The sequence below is a fragment of the Pyrus communis genome, chromosome 3, assembly GCF_041283825.1.
Source record: "Pyrus communis isolate YQ-2024b chromosome 3, ASM4128382v1, whole genome shotgun sequence".
NCBI classification, from domain to species: Eukaryota; Viridiplantae; Streptophyta; class Magnoliopsida; order Rosales; family Rosaceae; genus Pyrus; species Pyrus communis.
In genome coordinates this window covers 29,367,896-29,386,770 of record NC_142567.1, presented here as the reverse complement: position 1 = coordinate 29,386,770, position 18,875 = coordinate 29,367,896, and the positions used below count along the sequence as shown (strand labels likewise).

Genomic DNA, 18,875 nt, shown 5'->3' with positions numbered 1-18,875 from the left:
GTGTGTGTGTGTGTATATATTTGATATATAATATAATTTGATTCACTTTACCGAACCCTCCTTATACTAATTCATTATGCATGCATCAAACCCTATACTATCAAACATCATGCATGGGGCATACCAACAACCTCATCAATTCAATACTCTTATTGTTATACTCAACCAAATTGAATTCATTGAATCATTTTATATATCAATTATCAAATGTTCCAAGTTTATCAGATTCATCTCTCTTCAAGAGTCTCACTGTCAAGAAATTAGTTCATTGAATCAATTTGTTTTGTCTTCCTTTCGTATTTGTTTTTGTCCTCTTTTTCTTTTTTATTGGACCAATTTATCATAGTGGCTTATCATGAACAGCTTCAAATATATTGTTATATTTTTTGTAATTGGATGTTGCTATTTAACGATGGAATTAGTATGTACTAAAATTTATAGTGCATTAATTGGATGAATATAATTTTTTTTTAATTTTTTGACGAAGATGGATGTAACCGATAATCGATTGAAAATCCGTTACCCCGTGGATATGGTTATGGATAATCCCCAATGTTAATTTGCGGTTATGGATATGGTTAATTTTCGTGGTTATGGGGATGGATATAGCATTTCCGTCCCCAAACCGAACCGTTGCCATCCCTAACAAGGCCTCTCATATATATAGAAAGTACTCAACAAAATGTTTCATTTAAAAAATAGAGAAAAATCTTGTGCGTTGCGCACTATTTTTGTCAACAAAATCCTTGAATATTTTGTATTAGAACCACCAAAGATTGAATTATGGATCTGCCATTGTGTATGTTAACAAGATAATTGCAATTTAAACTTCACTATTTGATAAAAAAAAAAAAAAAAAAACAAAGGTGAACTGTTTTCTTTTGCGTATTTCCAGATTTCCAGATTGTTTTCATGTTTCCAGCAGTGGCCAATTTGCAGGATTAAGGTGCCATTGCAACCCATTTCCTGAACAGCCTTTTCTTGCGAAAGTTAGAGCTCTGCAATTTTCGGCTTCGGCTCTTGTTGGGATTCGTTCAACAACTTCTGGCTTTCAACCCATGCAAACTAGAAGACGTGAAAACCCAACTTACACTAGGTTTTTTTTTTAATTTTTTTATTATATATATATATATATATATACACACTTTCAAAAATAAAAATATATAAACCCTTCTCAATGATTCTGCATATACAGATTTTGAATTTTTGATGAGTAGTATCAAATTGAATCAGGACCCTTTTCTTATTTTCATTTTTGTGGGTTTTTTTTGTTGTTGAAAATAAAACTTCATTAATGAAGGGTGTTAGTGCAAAATTGGCAATTCTTGACAAAATGCCTGAGTCTGTAATAGCTTAGACTTGTTACATATTTTCAATTGTAATTGTTTAAGTCTAAGGATGTCTCTCACACTTTCGATGCAAAGATGTTACTTAAACAAGATACTTATTCAGGTACGTTTGCACGCATGCATTCAACTACATTCATCTGTTATCTCATGTTATTGTACTTAGAATAGGACTCTTGACCATTGTGTGTTTTATCTCTTTTAAATGACTTATCCTTTCTATATTAATTATTAAAACACACTTTCAAAGAAACAATCTGATTGCATTGGGACTTATCGGTTTGCATTGGGACTTATCTGTTTGCATGTTGGTAGGAGTCATCTGATTACATGGATTGCTTTCTTATCAGTTTGGGTCGTGCAGTGCATTAAGCTTTTATAAGAGTTGTCAAACTCTTGGAAAAAGGTTAAGCCGCATATGCATGTTTCTTTGGTTCTAGCATTGGCAGCAGCTTTGCATTTTTAACAAATGAAAAAATTAACTTTTTAGTTGCTGCTATCTTGTGGTTTCAATAGCAATTGACACGTCCCGACCCCGATATTCCCCGACTACCAGGATAGGCACGTGCTGGCCGACACCTGAGGGTGACGAAAGCCATTTATTGAGTGCAAATGCTGAAAACAAGGGATAAATAAGGCTTATAAATATAAAAGAATAATGAATATGTAAATAAGGACTGTGTTCAGAGCACACCACTAATCTAGAACACTAAAAGAAAATAATATAAAATTGAATGAAACGAAGGAGTGGGTCCTACACCGATAGGACTTGAAGATGCTGATGCGGAAGTGCCTGGATGTCGGGATTGTATGCCTCGATTCTAAGTCCTGAAGGGGGCACAAAACAAACATGAGTGGACCAAGTTGATATATATATATATATATATATATATAATAAAACAGTTATCAACATACTAACCCCCAGGTTTTATGAAAGCACATATATAATTATAAATATAGGTTTTCCGAAACCTAGCATGTCGTGCAATGTCTCAAATCATAATTCGCATAAATAATAAACACTAGTGAATGTCCGATAAAACACTTCAGGCCCCACGCCGGCTCCCCGTTTCTGAGCAGACAGTCAGAGGAAAACACACTCCAGGCCCTATGCCAACACCAAACCGTCGCCCGGGACGGACCGGATCTATCCCTACGTCTCGTAGCGGAAAGGACCACTAGGTAAGTACAAAACCAGTGAACATACATATATTGAAAATCAACTTCATAGTATAAAGTCATCCATCATCTATACTATAAAGAAGTGTTCTAAACATGTTCTAAATATCATATCGTCATCCATCAGATATTCTATAAGAACATGGGTTATAGGAAAAATAGTAATAATTCAAACTAGCCTAAGTAAGCATGTTATCTCGTAAAACGTTCATAAAACATAATCATCAAATCATGCTTTTCATGTATGCATTTCTACTATCAAAACATGCATTTTTAGAAGAGGTCCACTCACAGTACTTCGCCGTCGAAAAGCCACGCCATCTAGCGAAGAAGGAAACGTTACAGATAATCGTCCCTAAGCACATAAATGGTACATTTAGTCAAATTCTACTCAAACGACTGAATTTGGGAAAACGGACATCGGAAACGGGTTCAGGACGTTGAAATTAGCCTAGGAGGGGTCCCGCACGAAAACTAAAAAAGTCAACGGTCAAAGTCAACGTTGACCGTTGACCGGTCAAAGTCAAAGTCAACACTGACCGTTGACCGGGTCAACGGTCAGACCGGGTCCGGGTCCGGGTCAATGGGTCAAACGGGTCTGGGCTTGGATCCAGGTTGGGTTAAAGGGTTTGGACTTGGGTTGGATCCGGGTTTGGGCCTAAAGGGTTTGGGTTAGGATAATTGGGTTTAGGTTTTAGGTGGGTTGGGTTTGGGCTTTAACCTCACGGCCCAATGGCCCAATTAAAAAGGGTTTTGGGCTTGGTTCACACGGCCCTAAGGCCTTTGGGGTTTTAAAGTAAACAAAAATAAAAATAAAAACAGAAAGGGTTAGGGTTTTGGGCCAAATACGAAAACAGGCCTAAGGCCCGTGGGGGAAGGAAACGGCCTGAAGGCCTGGGTGTTTTCTTGGGCTGGGTTTCACGCCGGAGAAGAAGGCCGGAATTCGGCCGGAATTTAGACAAACTTTGAACGTCCATAACTTTGTTAATACTCGACGAAATTAAGTGATTCAAAAATGAAAATCGTAGCTTTCGAAGAGACGAAGAGAATGGTACCTCACACGACGTCTAACTCGCCGTGGTTTGGCTGGAAAACACCTCGAAAGTCACTAAGGTCGCTGGAAACTGGGTAAGATTCAAATGAGTATAACTTCTTCAATACTCAATGAAATTGGGTGAAACAAAAAGGAAAATTGTAGTACTCAACGAGATGAAGAGATTGATAGCCGGCCAACTCGCCGTGGTTTGGCCGGAAATTGCCTCGAAAGGGGCGGTGCTCACCGGAAAACTAGGGAAAAGTCTACGAGCTGGTTTCTTCGTGATTTGACGTCCAAAACACAACCACGGGGTTAGAAAAGAGCTATAGGTATGGGCATGGGTGTGTGTGTGTGTGTTTCACGGGGAAGAAGAAGAGAGAAATGGGGGAGTTTCGAAGGAAAGGAGAAGGTGCAGACAAAACAAAACAAAAGAAAGGAAAAGAAGAAAAAAGAAAAAGAAGAAAGAAGAAAGGAGGGACACGGTAGGGGGGACAAAACAGGGGGTGGGCCCCTTGGGCTCACCAAATAAGGTTCAAAAACAATTTTAAAAAGAAAGGTATCCCCAAACTTAGTGAAAATACAAAAATACCCATTTTCTTTCGTAAATCCTGGGACGGGTTGTTACAGCAATTGTGTTTAAAGAGAAAATATTATTTTCATGCTAGTTTCATTTGGTTTTTTTTTGTTATTGAATGTCAATTATGAAAATGTGTCTTGTGATTTTCGTACTTGATTGTTTTCCAAACAAACACTTCATCATATAAACATTCTGCATGATCGAGTTAGTATCTTGCAAAGTTCGAGGAAAAGATGATTGATGATCGCGTTAGTATTGTGCCACTTTAACTTGAAGACTGATGAAAGATCGAGTAGCAAAGCGCAGAGACAAAGCTACCAACTAGTATGGTTGTCTAGTTGATGAGTTCTTGTAAGTCTTTATGTATTCTTTCTTTCTTAGTGCTTCCTGGCTTGGTAGCCCGAAGATTTTCCCAGTGGTGGGTTTTGTCTCGTTAAATCCTACATCATGTGCGTACTCTTTATATTTATTTTGAATATTTGTGTAGGGATTAGTTTACATAACTGATTAACTTAAACCTTAAATTGCTTTAGTTTTAAGTTGGAATTTAGTTACATTTCTAGGTTAAATTAGTACCCAACCTAGGACTTTCAAAGGAGAATATTACAATTTGTGAGATAGGTCTAAACAAAAACAAAACCCTCCATAAACAGAGTAAGACATAGTTGAGTTTGAAATTGGAACCTCATCCTTTTTCAGTCATGAGGAGCTACACCTACACCAATAAGGACTAACACCATGTTGATTGGGCTTCGGCACTTTTGACTATGACTCAAAAGCACTTCCATCACACTTGGAACAAAACGTGTTCTGCACTGATGTTTACAATCCCAAATGAAGCAAAGTAATTAATTGAATTAAATTATTACTTTGTCCATTTGCCTAAAATTTAAGTCCTCTTTGACTCCTTAGCTTGTCAATTAAACAAGAAATTAGCCCTCGAACAAGAAAATAGAAAAGAAGAAATAATTGTGGTGGGTCACATTCGTGAGATGGGTTCAACGTACGATATTAGGACAAGTTCCCAAACTTCTTTGTGAGCATGTTGAGTGTTCTGTGACGGTTGGATTTCAAAAAATTGATGGTGGATTATTTATATTAATCATTTGTATTAATGATGATTAATATAGTGATTTAATATAAGAGAGACTCATTTCGAGGTTAGACACAGCAAGATGGTCACGACCCAAGAACATATCAATGAGTGGATCTTTAGGTTCAACCTATACACGAGATATATGATTTTTGAAAGGGTTTTTATGAAAAGGAATTATATTCGCACACACCTTAAATTATTTTTTCCAAATCTTTTTATTTTGTTAATATTTTTTGACACACCACTAACATAATAATAGAAATGTTTAGTAATAACAGAAATGCCACATGACACTATTTCAGTAGTGGAGTTTATTAGTATAGTTATAAGGGTATTATTGTAATTAGGATGTATGGATATATAAGGGATTGTATAGCTATTATTTCATCAAGTTCAGTTGTATACATTTTGTTTGATCAATCAATACAATCTCTTGTTTCTCTCTACAATTTTTTTCTCTTTCTCTTTACCAATTCTTCATGTTTTGCAATGTAGTTAATATAACACTTAATAGAAAATATTAAAAAATTAAAAGGGAGTGGAAAAAGTAATTTTGAGGTGTGTTAATATAATCTCTCTTTTATGAAATATCGTGTTATCATGTCAATGTTTTACTTAGCGAATCCAAATATTTTATATGTTGAAGACATTATGATTTATGTGTTTTGTGAACATTATTATGGCATGATCATACATTTTTATTATCTAATCATGTATGTTAAACCGATATCTATAGTACTGTCTGGGATCATGACCAACTTCACGTGTATGTTCACACTGCACGTTGGATTTATGTAGTTCTAGCCTGTACTAGTTGCATTTAGCTTTCAAGATTGATGTGTGATGTGCCTTGCACCAACTTCACGTAGTAATCACGTGTATTTGTACTTGAGCGTAGATTTATACACCCATCTTGTTCATGTTAGAGTGTCCTCCCTTGCATGAGCTCGTTTGTCTGCATTTCTGATGAGAATATTATATTATACTTGCTATATTTGAGATTTATCGTGATATAAATGTATTCTTCAATTCGCTTTTGACGAGAATCGAATTTAAGACATATCACTTACATATGAAAAGTAATATACTAGACCGTAGTGGCGATATACATATATTCTTGAATTAACTGGTTTAATATTAATGCCTTATTTTTCATACTTATACGTATGACTCTTAAAATTTATTGAGTATCGAGATAGGGGATATTATGTTCCGAAATGCAAGGTCTTAGAAAGCCATACCAGTTTTGTCACTCTCTCATCCACCAAAATACACTCACCAGCTACCCCAACAACTTCCTCTCTCTCTCTCTCTCTCTTCCGCTGATGTCAAACTGTACGGTGGAGCGCTGCACTGTTGAGACCAGCGATGGAGTCAAGCTCAGCGCAAAGCTCTTCAAACCCAGAGAAGAAGAAGAGATCAAGAAGGGCAGCCCTGTGGTGTAAATTCTTCTGACATATTATCGTTATCAAACTTTCAAATGAGAATTATTTTTTTAGATGATGATTGATAGTACGGCCAAAAAAAAAAAAAAAAAACTGTTAAAATTCTGTTCTACAACTTTATTTTTGGTCTAATAATGTACATCTAAAATTTTGTGTTCAATTTTCTCGCTCTTATTCCGCTAGTATCAAAAGAACGACATCCCTAACCGGAAATAAGAGATAAAATAAAGGCGCTGCTCAACTGATACTATGTATTTCTTCTTTGATTGGATCACAGAAGACGGAGGTAGAGCAGTCCTGTTTGTGAGTCACCATGAAAGAGCTACTGAGGCTTGCATGTTCTGTGCAATTTTTACTGTCACCCTCAGTGTGTGAATAGCTGCTGCTTTCAACTTCTCCCCTTTGGTTTGGGACTTGGACCCGGTCTTGGGGTTCCTTGTTAATCTTCATCCTATGTTTAATTAATCAGGTCGAACAAGGGTGAAAAAAGTAATTAAGCTCATAAAAAAGAAGATAGATTGAGAAAAATTTAGGTGTAACTGGGGATATTTTCCGTCTCTTTATATCAGTCATCACCTTATTAATGAGATATAAAGACGAGAATATATCTCCAGTTACATGTCAAAATCTTACCAAGGAAAATTTGGGTGTGACTAGAGATATATTCAGTATCTATCTCACTCATGATATTTATATGAGTCAAGTAGTTGCACACATAGACGTGAATATATCTCTAGTTACGTATAAGAATCTCGATAGATTTACATTACCAAATCAAGAAAAATTTGGAAGTAATCAGGGAATATTCCGGTCTTTGTCTCACTCATCACATGAATGGTGACGCACAAAGCGAAAATAAATTCTCGATTACATATCAGAATCTCACAAGACATACATCAGCAAAACAAGGAAAATGAATAAAACTTATAAATAAATTAAAAAAAAGTGAATAACACTCTTACCTTCTTCTAAATTTTCTCTGCATCAGATAGAGCTTGAATTGAACATTGTCTAGGAGCTGGAAATATGCATATCTCCATGTCCTCTTGAGAAGCAAAGGGCAGCAGAATCCCAAGAACCCTACAAAGAAACCGAGCACAACGGATAGCCCAATCCATAGACTTTGATCCTCATCGTCGTCCAAATCCTGGCTGTTCTTATTCTCTCCATCAGTCCCATTACTTGACAAGCACTCATTAGGAAGTGGGGGGCCGCAAAGTTTTGGGTTCCCTTCGAATGCAGAGGAGTTGAAGCTTTGAAGCTGTGTGCCGGTCGGTATTGATCCTTCAAGACTATTGTACGAGACATTGAGAGATTTCAGGAAACTAAGGCTTGCCAATGACAATGGGATTTTTCCGGAAAAATGGTTCACAGAAAGGTCTAATTCCTCCAAGTTCTTGAGGTTGGATATTTGCTCTGGTATTTCGCCCAAAAAGTTGTTCATGTTAAGATCCAGCTTTTGTAGCAGCTTCAGCTGGCCAATCTCAATGGGAATTCTCCCACTAATGCTGTTGTTCTTCACGTCGATCACGCGAGGAAAGTAAGACAACTTGTACTGCAGAAATGTTGTGTTGGTCGAGGTGTAGATAGGCAGTTCGAGAACATCGTCGTTTGTTTGAGGAGAAGTTTCTTCGGATGACAACATGGGAAGTGTACAGAGTTCCTTTGGAAATTCACCCGAAATTCGATTGGCTCCCAATGCTAAAACAAAGAGCCTTGGAAGAGCCCCCAACCAACTAGGAATCGACCCGGTGATTCTGTTAAAACTCAGAATCAAGACCCCTAGCTTCTTGAGCTTCGATAACCATTGAGGTATTTTGCCGTTGAGCTGACAGTTACTCAAATCCAGCATTTGAAGATTTTGGAACCCGTCGAGATTAGCCATTGCTTCATCACTTGGAATTTTCTCTCCGTAAAAGCTTGTCGAAAGGATGAGTACCTTGAGACTTTTGCAGCGCATTAGTACCTTCATTGCCCCTGCGATGTTTGTCAATCGGCTGTAGCTGAGGGAGAGGAAGGACAAAGATTCGAGTGAAAGAATCTCGGGTTGTATCTGTCCCTCTAGATTGTTTTTGCTCACTCGAATTGCTTTCAGGGACTTGCATGAGTAAAGGCTTGTTGGCAAGAAACCAGTGAAGTGGTTATGGCCAAGATCAAGTATCGTTAGTTTAGTAAGATTGGAGAAATTAAAGGTGGAGATGTTTCCTTCGAAAAGGTTGATTCCGAGATTCAGTTCAATAAGGCTTGTGCAGTTCATCAAAGATGGGGGCAGAGAGCCATTTAGATTGTTAAATTGAAGGAACATGTGTTGTAATTTGGACAGCTTACCAATGTTTACAGGGAGAAAACCACTCAATCCGTTGGACTGGAGGTCAAGGAATCCAAGGTTGGTGAGGTTGACAATTCTTTCGCTTATGCGACCGTGTAGCGAATTGCGAGGCAACGCAATTTCTTGAAGTGCGGTAGCATTGTAGATGTCATCTGGAAGTAGTCCCGAAAGGTTGTTGTAACCAGCGCGAAACACCTGAAGTTTGGAACACGCACCTAATCCACGAGAAATATTGCCACTGAATTCATTGTGGGAGAAATCAAATAGTCTAATCAAGGGAGACAAATGAAGACAAATAGAGGACGGGATAGACCCCGAGAAGCTGTTGTCCATGACGTTGAAACTAGTCAAATTTGAAGCACGTCCGAAGAATAAGGATGGAATTTCTCCATGGAAGTGATTGCTGGACAAATCAACAATCTGTACATTACTTGGAAGCTGAGAAAGTGAGAGTTCTTTGGAGAGAAGGTTGTAGCTCAAATCGAGGATCTCAAGGCGATTCAAGGACAAGAAGAATCCGGCTTCGAGTGAACCATAAAGTGAGTTGTGGGAGAGATTAAGGTGTGTGAGATGTGTGAGATTTCCAAGTGATGAGGGAGAAATAATATCCCCATCGAGGCCTTTGGATGGTAACTGCAATCGCGTGATGTGAAGGTCCTGATCACAAGTGATGCCTTCCCACTGGCAACAATCAGCTGAAGTAGTAGTCCAGTTCAAGGGGGAAGAAGACAGAGAGCGAGAGAAGGTCGTGAGAGCTCTGCGTTCGCTTGGATCGCAAGCATCATTCATAAATATAATGGAATTGAAGAAGAGGATGAAGAGGAAGCCATGAGAGATTGAATGATCCATCTTAGATTAAGATTCTCACAGGTTTGTTTACATATAATATGCATATACGCGTATACATATAGGTCAAATGTGCACCATTTTGTGCAGTATATACATCTTCTGGAAGCCATGACAGCTACATATGAACATTGTTAAGTTGCAACTTGCAAGCTTTTCCATGGACCAATATTATATAATATTATGGTTTCGTCTGCAATTTCCCAATATCTTCAAGGTGGCGTAAAGATTCTTTACGTGTTAAAGTCTATGGATTTGAAGAGGTTTTGATTGGCTTTGTTTGGTTTGATTTGACTTTAGTAGTAAACAACAAACAAAAGACTTCAAAGAGTCACTTACAGGGAATGAAATATTTTGAATTTTGATTAAATTTTCTTTGTAAAATGGGTTGGTTTGACTTCTAAGAATGACTTTTCAAGTGCCTAAATGCATTTAGATTACAATTTTTTTTTCCTTTTTGGATACTCAAACTTAGGGCTTTGAGTGCAATGGTAAATATTCTTAATTACTTTAGTTACAAGCTCTTTGCGATTAGATTTATTAAAAATACGAAGAGAGAGAGAGAGAAAAAAAATGACTTCTTTGACGCTACATAAAGGTAAGGAAAAATAAATTTCGAGCCAGTTTAATTTTTCGGTTTTTGTCTTAGGAAAGGAGAAGAGCGAGACTCGAAGTTTTTGTGCAAAAGTAAAGTGCCCTACGACTAATATAAAATGGTCAACTACTTGTATATCAAGTAGCAACTTCAGATATCACTTTCAACATCTGGCTATTTTTCAAAGTGTTTGAAAGTGATTTCTATTGCGAATTTAATTGTTTATGTATGCTCTTTCGTTTTCTTTTTAATCCAAATTTCTTATAAATATTTGCAAGAAAAGGCAACAATTTATTCAACGGAGAAATTATACACAATTATAGGGTGGATTACGGAAAACTTGATCAACAAGGATGCTTAAATTCTTGACAAATTAAATGGGAGCCTGCAAGTGAATTTCCGATTAACAATTTCAGTATTCTGTCCTGACGAAATTCGAAGACTTTTGCGTATGAATTTAGTTAGGAAAGTAGGATGCGTATTTAACCCTACAACGGTAATTCCCTTTCTTTTTTACACAGTTGTTAGATTGTTTGTATGCAGCAGCAATGTGGTTAATAAGTCCTTTATTTCTCACAAAAAAATTACACTTGATCAACATATGAAGCGATCTTTAACATCAAAGAGGAACTGGAAATACGTATATCGCCATGACGTGATCAAAGCTAAAGAGCCACAAACTCCCCAAAATCCTACAATGAAACCAAGAGCCACTGAAATATAAAACCATGGAATTTCATTCCCATTGCCATGCACATCTTCCATGTTCTTAGTTGCATTATCACTTGTGTTCTGCTGGCATTTGTTTGGAAGCGGGGAACCGCAAAGTCCCGGGTTGCCCTCAAAGGCAGTGGCATCGAAGCCTTGGATCTGAGTGCCTAACGGTACTTGTCCTTGGAGGTTATTGTATGCAACACTGAGTGAAGCCAAGAAATGAAGACTTGATAGTGAAGCTGGGATTCCGCCCGACAGATGGTTTCTTGAGAGGTCTAATCTCTCCAAGTTTGTGAGGTTAGATACCTGGTCCGGGATGCTGCCAACGATGTTGTTGACGCTGAGATCCAGCTCGTGAAGGTTTTGCAACCGGCCTATCTCAATGGGAATATTGCCACTTAGACTGTTATTTCGGATGTAAATTGCTCGCGGCAAGTTGAACAGATAGTTGTACTGCAGATCTGTGACAGATGCATTCGTTCGCTGCGTGTAGATAGGTAGTTCGACATCACCATCTCTTTGAGCGGCAGGCTTGTCAGATACAAGAGCTTCTAGCGAGGTAAGCTCCTTTGGAAGTCCCCCTGAAAGTGAGTTGTTGTTCAAGCTTATGAAGAAAAGGCTAGGAAGACTTCCCAACCAAGGAGGTATTGAGCCTATGAGCCTGTTAGAAGACAAATCAAGGGCTTCGAGTTGTTAGATTACATGATGTATTGTTAGTTGTTAGGCACTGCCATGTGTCTCTATTGTATTGGTGAATCTAGAAGTTAGTTATGTGTAGTTGTATTTATAAAAAGGAATAGGATGTAATAACGGGATATATGAAAAGTTTCAGTTTCTCTCACTACTCTCTCTCTTCGAATTCTCTCTGCATTTCTCCATAGCTAAATCTCAGAGTTATTATGGTATCATCGCCTGCCAAGGTTAACACCATTGGTTGACGATTCATGTGCTTCCGCTTGTTTTACGATTCCTGTGCTTCTGTTCGTCTTCGTTGTTCCGGTGACGGTTTGTTGGTGCGTGTCGGTGGCATTTCTACAAACCCTAGAAATTTTCTTTTGGGGTTTCTTGAGCTTGTCGGTGGTATTTCTTCTCTCGGTCGATCTTTTGTTCGTCGTCGCTTGTTGAATTCGTTGTTGCTACTTGGATCTGTGGCTGGATCCATCTTCAATTTGTCTCGTCGTTGCAGTTGAGGTGTTTTCTTTCGATCTCTCTGCTTGATTCGATTTATTACTAGTTCTTGATTTGTTGATTCTTGGCCATTGTTGCTTTGTGATTCTCTGTCTCTTGGATTTATTGAATCTCTGATTGGATTAGTCATGGTTACTACTGCTCAACTAGCACTCACACAATCACCTATCTCTTCGCTTATACCCAGTGTTGGAAACACTGTTACTGTGAAGTTGGATGATTCGAACTATGTTACTTGGAAATTTCAGATAGAATTGTTGCTAGAAGGGAATGGCATTATGGGGTTTGTTGATGGATCTATTACCTGTCCTTCGAAATATGATGATTCCGGTTCTGATGGTGAATTGATAGTTAATAACTCTTCAATCACTGATGCTTATAAAGTTTGGACAATACATGATAAAGCTCTTATGACTTTGATTACTGCAACACTATCCACTGCTGCTTTATCCTGTGTAATTGATTGTCAAAGCTCACGAGAAATGTGGAATAATCTTAAAGAGCGATTTGCAAATATGACTCGTACTAGCATTGTTCAACTGAAGATTGATCTGCAAAACATCAAGAAAGGGCTAGAATCCATTGATCTTTACTTGCAGAGAATTAAAGATTGCAGGGATCAATTAGCCACTGCTGGTGTTGTGATTTCTGATGAGGATATTGTAATTGTAGCTCTGAGAGGCTTACCTACAGAATATAATATCATTAAGTCTGTAATTCGAGGGCGAGAGAATCTGGTTTCACTCAAAGAGCTAAGATCTCAGTTGAAGGCAGAAGAGTCTACATTGGAAGAGGTCATCAAGTCACCCTCTTTAATGGCAGCTATGCTTGCAAATACTTCCCGTTCAGTTTATGACACTGGTGGCTCTTCCCATACTACCACTCCCACTGGCAATTTTGATTTTGGGTCATATGTTCCTTCTGGTTCACACATATGTCTCAGTTTCAGCCACTGTCTTTTTCTCCTAACAATGGTCCTGTTGCATTTGTCTCTCAGACCGATTCTGGGACTTATAACAACTTCAGGGGAAATAACTACAAGTTCAGGGGTAAAGGCAAGAAGTTTAATTCTGGTTTTCATCAACCATCTGGTTATCAAGGCTCTGCACAACCTATCTTTCCATCTCAGTCTCAGTTTCAGCATCCTGGCTCTCCGATAGTTTCAGATCAATCATTTCAACCTTTGCTCATCTGTCAAATATGTGATAAAAAGGGCCATGTAGCTCTCTATTGTTTTCAGAATGGTTGCCAAATATGTGGCAGAAAAGGACATACTGCTGCCACCTGCTTTGACAAACTCAATTCTGCACCTGTTTATGTGCCTCAATTTCAGAAATACTCTCCATCTTCCAATGTGATTCAGCAGCATCCATTTCACTTTTCTACTCCACAGTTGTCACATCAGTTTCAGTCTTCAAATCCATTTCAATCTCAAGTGCAGAATCCTACTGTGATGTTTCATTCTCAGTATTCAAATGGGATGTTTTCTCCTCCACATGGTTCAACTGGTGCTTTTACTGCAAGAACCAAATTCTCTCCCGCAGCACCACAGAAAGATTATTGGTTACTCGATTCCGGAGCAACCAATCATATGACATCTGATCTGTCCAATTTGCAAGCTGCAACTCCTTATTCTTCATTAGAGACAGTTACTAGTGCTAGTGGTGAAGGTTTACAAATTAAACACATTGGTCAAGCTCGTTTATCTAATTCATCACATACACTTGAGTTAAAATCTGTGTTACATGTTCCACACTTATCACAACACTTATTGTCTATGCATCAATTGTGCAAAGACAACAATTGTAGGTGTATTGTTGATGAATTTTCCGTGTGTATACAGGACAAGGTCACCAACAAGGTACTATACCAAGGACTGAGTAACCAAGCTGTCTATCCACTTCTCATTCTTAAACAACCACAGCCCTCTCCTGGAGCATTTCTTGGACAGAAAATCAATACCTATCTTTGGCATTGCAGATTGGGTCATCCAACCAACTCTGTCACTCAAGTAGCCCTTAGTAAGTCCGGTATTAATTTTCCCTGTAATTCCACATCTCAAACTTGTATTGATTGCTTACAAGGCAAGTTTACAAAGTTACCTTTTCCCTTAGTGGCTTCAAAGTCTCTTGTTCATTTTGAAGTCTTGCATACTGATGTATGGGGTCCCTCTCCTACCAAGTCTTTAGAAGGGTATCGCTATTATGTCTCGTTTATAGATGAATGTACACGATATACATGGATATTTCCCATGATTAATAAAGCTGCTGTCTTTGAGATATTTGTGCACTTCCAAGCTTATATTCATACCTATTTTTCTGCACATATTAAAGTCCTACAGAGTGATGGTGGGGGAGAGTATACTAGTATTCTATTTCAAAATTTTCTCAAATCTAAAGGGATTGTACACCAAAAATCATGCCCCTACACTCCTGAGCAGAATGGTTTAGCTGAGTGAAAGAATAGGCATCTTGTTGAAACTGCTATCACATTACTTCAAAAAGCTTCCCTCTCACCTGAGTTTTGGTTTCATGCCTGTGCTATAGCTACTTATCTTATTAATAGAATGCCTACCTCTGTGTTAAAGATGCAGTCTTCATTTGAGATGTTGTTTAAGTCTCCACCTTGCCTTGAGCATTTAAGGATTTTTGGCTGTGCGTGTTACCCTTCCCTGAAACCCTATAGACAACATAAACTGGAACCTAAAACCATACAATGCATTTTCTTGGGGTATGCTGCTCAATATAAGGGTTACATTTGTTATGATACAAAGGCTAATAAGCTTATTGTGTCCAGACATGTATTGTTTGATGAAATTGTTTTTCCTAGTGCTCACGGGTTGTCCAATTCTTGTCTCCAATCTGATATCTTCACCCAACCACATCCAACCTTGATTAGTCACTCTAATACCTTTCATCATCCTCCCATCATACCAATACCATTTCCACAAATACCATCTTCTTCTCAAGTCCCTGTTACTCAGTCCGACTCTCAAACACTTGGTGATCTTGTCTCTACTGGAGGTGCAGTTGTCTCAGATTCTACTGGAGGTTCATTTGTCTCAGATTCTGAAAACAACCCTGATGTAACTACCTCTCAAGTTCCTGATCTGTAACCTGTTTATGTGATCAACATTAATGCACATCCAATGCAAACACGGTACAAGTCTGGGATCTCTAAAAAGAAGGTCTTTTCTGCTTCCATGTCCATTGATTCCTCTCTGGATAGGGAACCTCAGTCTTTCAGTGCTGCTTCAAAGTGTTCTCAGTGGAAATGTGCAATGAATGAGGAGATGGAAGCTCTTATTAAACAGAAAACATGGACCTTAGTTCCTCTTCCACCTCACAAGAACCTGGTGGGTTGTAAGTGGATTTATAAGGTTAAAAGACATCCTGATGGGTCTGTTGCGAGGTATAAGGCTCGTCTAGTAGCCAAGGGGTTCTCTCAGGAAGCAGGTCTTGATTATTATGAGACCTTTAGACCTGTAGTTAAACCTACTATAGTCAGATTGATGTTATCATTGGCTGCTACAAAGGGGTGGAAAGTTAAACAATTAGATGTAAAAAATGCTTTTCTGCATGGATTTCTAGATGAAGAAGTGTATATGTCTCAACCACATGAGTTTATTAACAAGGATCATCCAGAGTTTGTGTGCAAACTTGAAAGGTCTTTGTATGGCCTTAAACAGGCTCCCCGAGCATGGAATGAAAGGTTTTCCCGATTTCTTCTTAGTTTGGGTTTTAAAGCATCATATGCTGATCCATCTCTTTATGTCAAAAATAATGGTCATTCAATTGTTGTGTTGCTCCTTTATGTTGATGACATTATACTTAGTGGAGATGATGAGTTTCATGTTCAATATGTGATACACCAATTAACCAAGGAGTTTGATATGAAGGATTTAGGAATTCTACACTATTTCCTTGGTCTGCAAATTGAGTATCAATCTCCGGGAATCCTTATTCATCAGTCCAAATATATCAAGGACTTGCTGCACAAGACAAATATGCTAGACAGTAAACCTTGTACTACCCCTTGTCATCCTCATCAAAAGCTCTTAACTCATGGTAGTCCTCCAGTTCCTGATCCAGGTATTTGCAGAAGTATAGTTGGTGCCCTCCAGTATTTGACTTTTACTAGACCTGATATAGCCTATTCGGTTAATCAAGTCTGTCAATTCATGCATTCTCCACTTGAAAGTCATTTTGTTGCGGTCAAGCGAATCTTGAGGTATCTCAAAGGGACTATGCAGCTTGGATTGTGTTATAAACCTGGCAGTTTGAATATTAGAGCTTACACAGATGCTGATTGGGCTGGGGATCCCAATGATCGAAGGTCAACAACTGGTTTCATTGTGTTTTTAGGTAACAATCCCATTTCTTGGAGTTCGAAGAAACAACATACTGTTAGTCGGTCTTCTACTGAGGCCGAGTATAGAGCAATGGCCACTACAACTGCTGAGGTGGTATGGCTTCAACAATTACTCAAGGATCTGTCTCTTTCTTCGTCAGTTACTCATTTGCTTCATTGCGACAACATATCTGCTATGGCTCTAGCAACTAATCCCATTTTGCATTCTAAAGCTAAACACATCGAAATAGACTGCCATTTTGTGCGTGAACGGGTTCAGCAAGCCACAATTTTGTTGCAGTTTGTTGCCTCATCCGAACAATTTGCTGATATCCTTACCAAGGGTTTGTGTTTTCCATTGTTTAGTTCTCATTGTAACAATCTTATGCTTGGGATTGCCTAGCATCAGATTGAGGGGGAATGTTAGATTACATGATGTATTGTTAGTTGTTAGGCACTGCCATGTGTCTCTATTGTATTGGTGAATCTAGAAGTTAGTTATGTGTAGTTGTATTTATAAAAAGGAATAGGATGTAATAATGGGATATATGAAAAGTTTCAGTTTCTCTCACTACTCTCTCTCTTCGAATTCTCTCTGCATTTCTCCATAGCTAAATCTCAGAGTTATTACGAGTTTCTTGAGCTTTGACATCCACACCGGAATATGACCTTTAAGTTGGCAGTCAGATAAGCCAAAAAGGCAGAGATTTTGAAACCCAGAACCAATCATAGCATCACCATCCGGCAGTTCTTCACCTATAAAATTATTTGGAAGTGTGACCACCCTGAGACTTTTGAAACGCATCAATATATGCATAGCGCCGGTGATATTGGTGAGTCTGTTCCTACCAAGCGAGAGGAAGGATAGGTATTTCATCAAAACAATCTCGGGCTGTATCTGTCCCTCTAGATTATTACCGCTCACGCAAACTGCTTTCAGAAACTTGCATGAGTAAAGGCTTTTTGGCATGACACCGGAGAAGTAATTGCTCCCAAGATCAAGCTTGATAAGTTGATCAAGTTTGGAAAAATCTAGCTCCGAGATATTTCCATCTAAATGGTTGGATTCAAGGTTGAGTTCGATAGGGTTTGTGCAATTCATCAAAGATGGGGGCAGAGGACCTTCAAGATTGTTGAAATGAAGGAGCATGAGTTTTAATTTGGACAGCTTCCCGATATGGAGAGGAAGTGCGCCACTCAAATGAGATTGACAACGTTGTCACTAATGCGACCAAAAAGCTGATTGGAAGGTAACGAAATTTCGTGAAGCGCTTGGGCTTTGAAGAGATCACTAGGAAGAGTCCCAGAGAGAGTATTAAAGCCCGCGCGAAAGATTTCCAATTTCAAACAGTTTCCTAGCCCGAGAGGAATTGAGCCATTGAAATCGTTGTGGGAGAAATCCAAGACTCTGACTGAAGAGGAACGAAGACAAATGGAGGAAGGTAATTTGCCAGTAAAATGATTTTTACTGACATTTAAGCTGCTCAAACGCCAGGCATGCTCGAGGAACGAAGATTGGATTGTTCCATTGAATTGATTGTTCGACAAATCCACTATTTGAATGTAATTAGATGATAGAAGCATTGGTACTTCTCCGGAGAGAAGGTTGTAGCTCAAATCAAGGATTTCAAGGTGACTGAAGGACAACAATAGTCCAGCTTCAAGAGGACTGGAAAGCAGATTGTGGGAGAGATTGAGGTGCGAAAGATGTGTGAGGTTCCCAAGAGAACAAGAAACGCCTCCTTGGAGCCGTTTAGAAGGCAACAAAACATGTGTTACCCTACCATCAACATCACAAGCGATGCCTTCCCAGTGACAACAATCACTGTAAGACCAATTTAAATGAGAAGAAGACATATTGAAAGATGACAAAAGAGAGTTCTGATCTGCCTTGTTGCAAGCATGGTTTGTAGAAATGAAAGCAGAGAACACAAAAAACTGGAAAAGGACTCCATAAGGTATTATATGACTAGGTGCCGGCATGGCGTTTTTCGCTATGGCTGTACCGGAGTTATATTGCTCGCATCGTTTGGGGGGTATATATACACTTCTTTGTTTGAACCAAAGGAGGAAGAAATTAACAAAGGGAAGAAGGTAATTAGGTAATGGTTTGTGTTCTTGTGCTCAGTGTTTGAATTTCTCAATCTTTGCTATTTAGAGACTTGAGTGAAATG

General features: G+C 38.5%; 2 protein-coding genes and 1 long non-coding RNA gene across 3 annotated transcripts; all 3 read right to left on the bottom strand.

The window, feature by feature from the left end:
* Positions 1-1,969: 1,969 nt before the first annotated feature.
* Positions 1,970-4,175, bottom strand: LOC148698295 (uncharacterized). The gene is made up of 3 exons (XR_015960370.1): positions 3,581-4,175; positions 2,818-2,880; positions 1,970-2,174 (listed from the first exon to the last, which is right to left on the bottom strand). It is a non-coding gene; the product is annotated as an uncharacterized LOC148698295 (long non-coding RNA).
* Positions 4,176-6,773: 2,598 nt separating this feature from the next.
* LOC137714188 (receptor-like protein 2) lies at positions 6,774-9,966 on the bottom strand. The gene is made up of 2 exons (XM_088691779.1): positions 7,642-9,966; positions 6,774-7,130 (listed from the first exon to the last, which is right to left on the bottom strand). The coding sequence occupies exons 1-2, from the start codon at positions 9,855-9,857 to the stop codon at positions 6,917-6,919; spliced, it is 2,430 nt and encodes an 809-aa protein (XP_088547905.1). The 5' UTR covers positions 9,858-9,966; the 3' UTR covers positions 6,774-6,916.
* Positions 9,967-11,031: 1,065 nt separating this feature from the next.
* On the bottom strand, positions 11,032-18,742 carry LOC137716631 (receptor-like protein 3). The gene is given in 4 exon segments (XM_088690295.1): positions 11,032-11,846; positions 14,780-14,783; positions 17,333-17,904; positions 17,907-18,742. Coding segments are annotated over 4 exon segments (2,157 nt in total). The 5' UTR covers positions 18,685-18,742; the 3' UTR covers positions 11,032-11,043.
* Between the last annotated feature and the right edge of the window lie 133 nt (positions 18,743-18,875).

What these genes read in the sequence shown, in the direction of transcription:
- LOC137714188 (XM_088691779.1), bottom strand. Translation starts at nt 9,857, where the DNA reads ATGGATCATTCAATCTCTCATGGCTTCCTCTTCATCCTCTTCTTCAAT. An exon ending in CAGAGAAAATTTAGAAGAAG is followed by an intron (nt 7,131 to 7,641) that starts GTAAGAGTGTTA and finishes AATTAAACATAG; the next exon opens with GATGAAGATTAACAAGGAAC.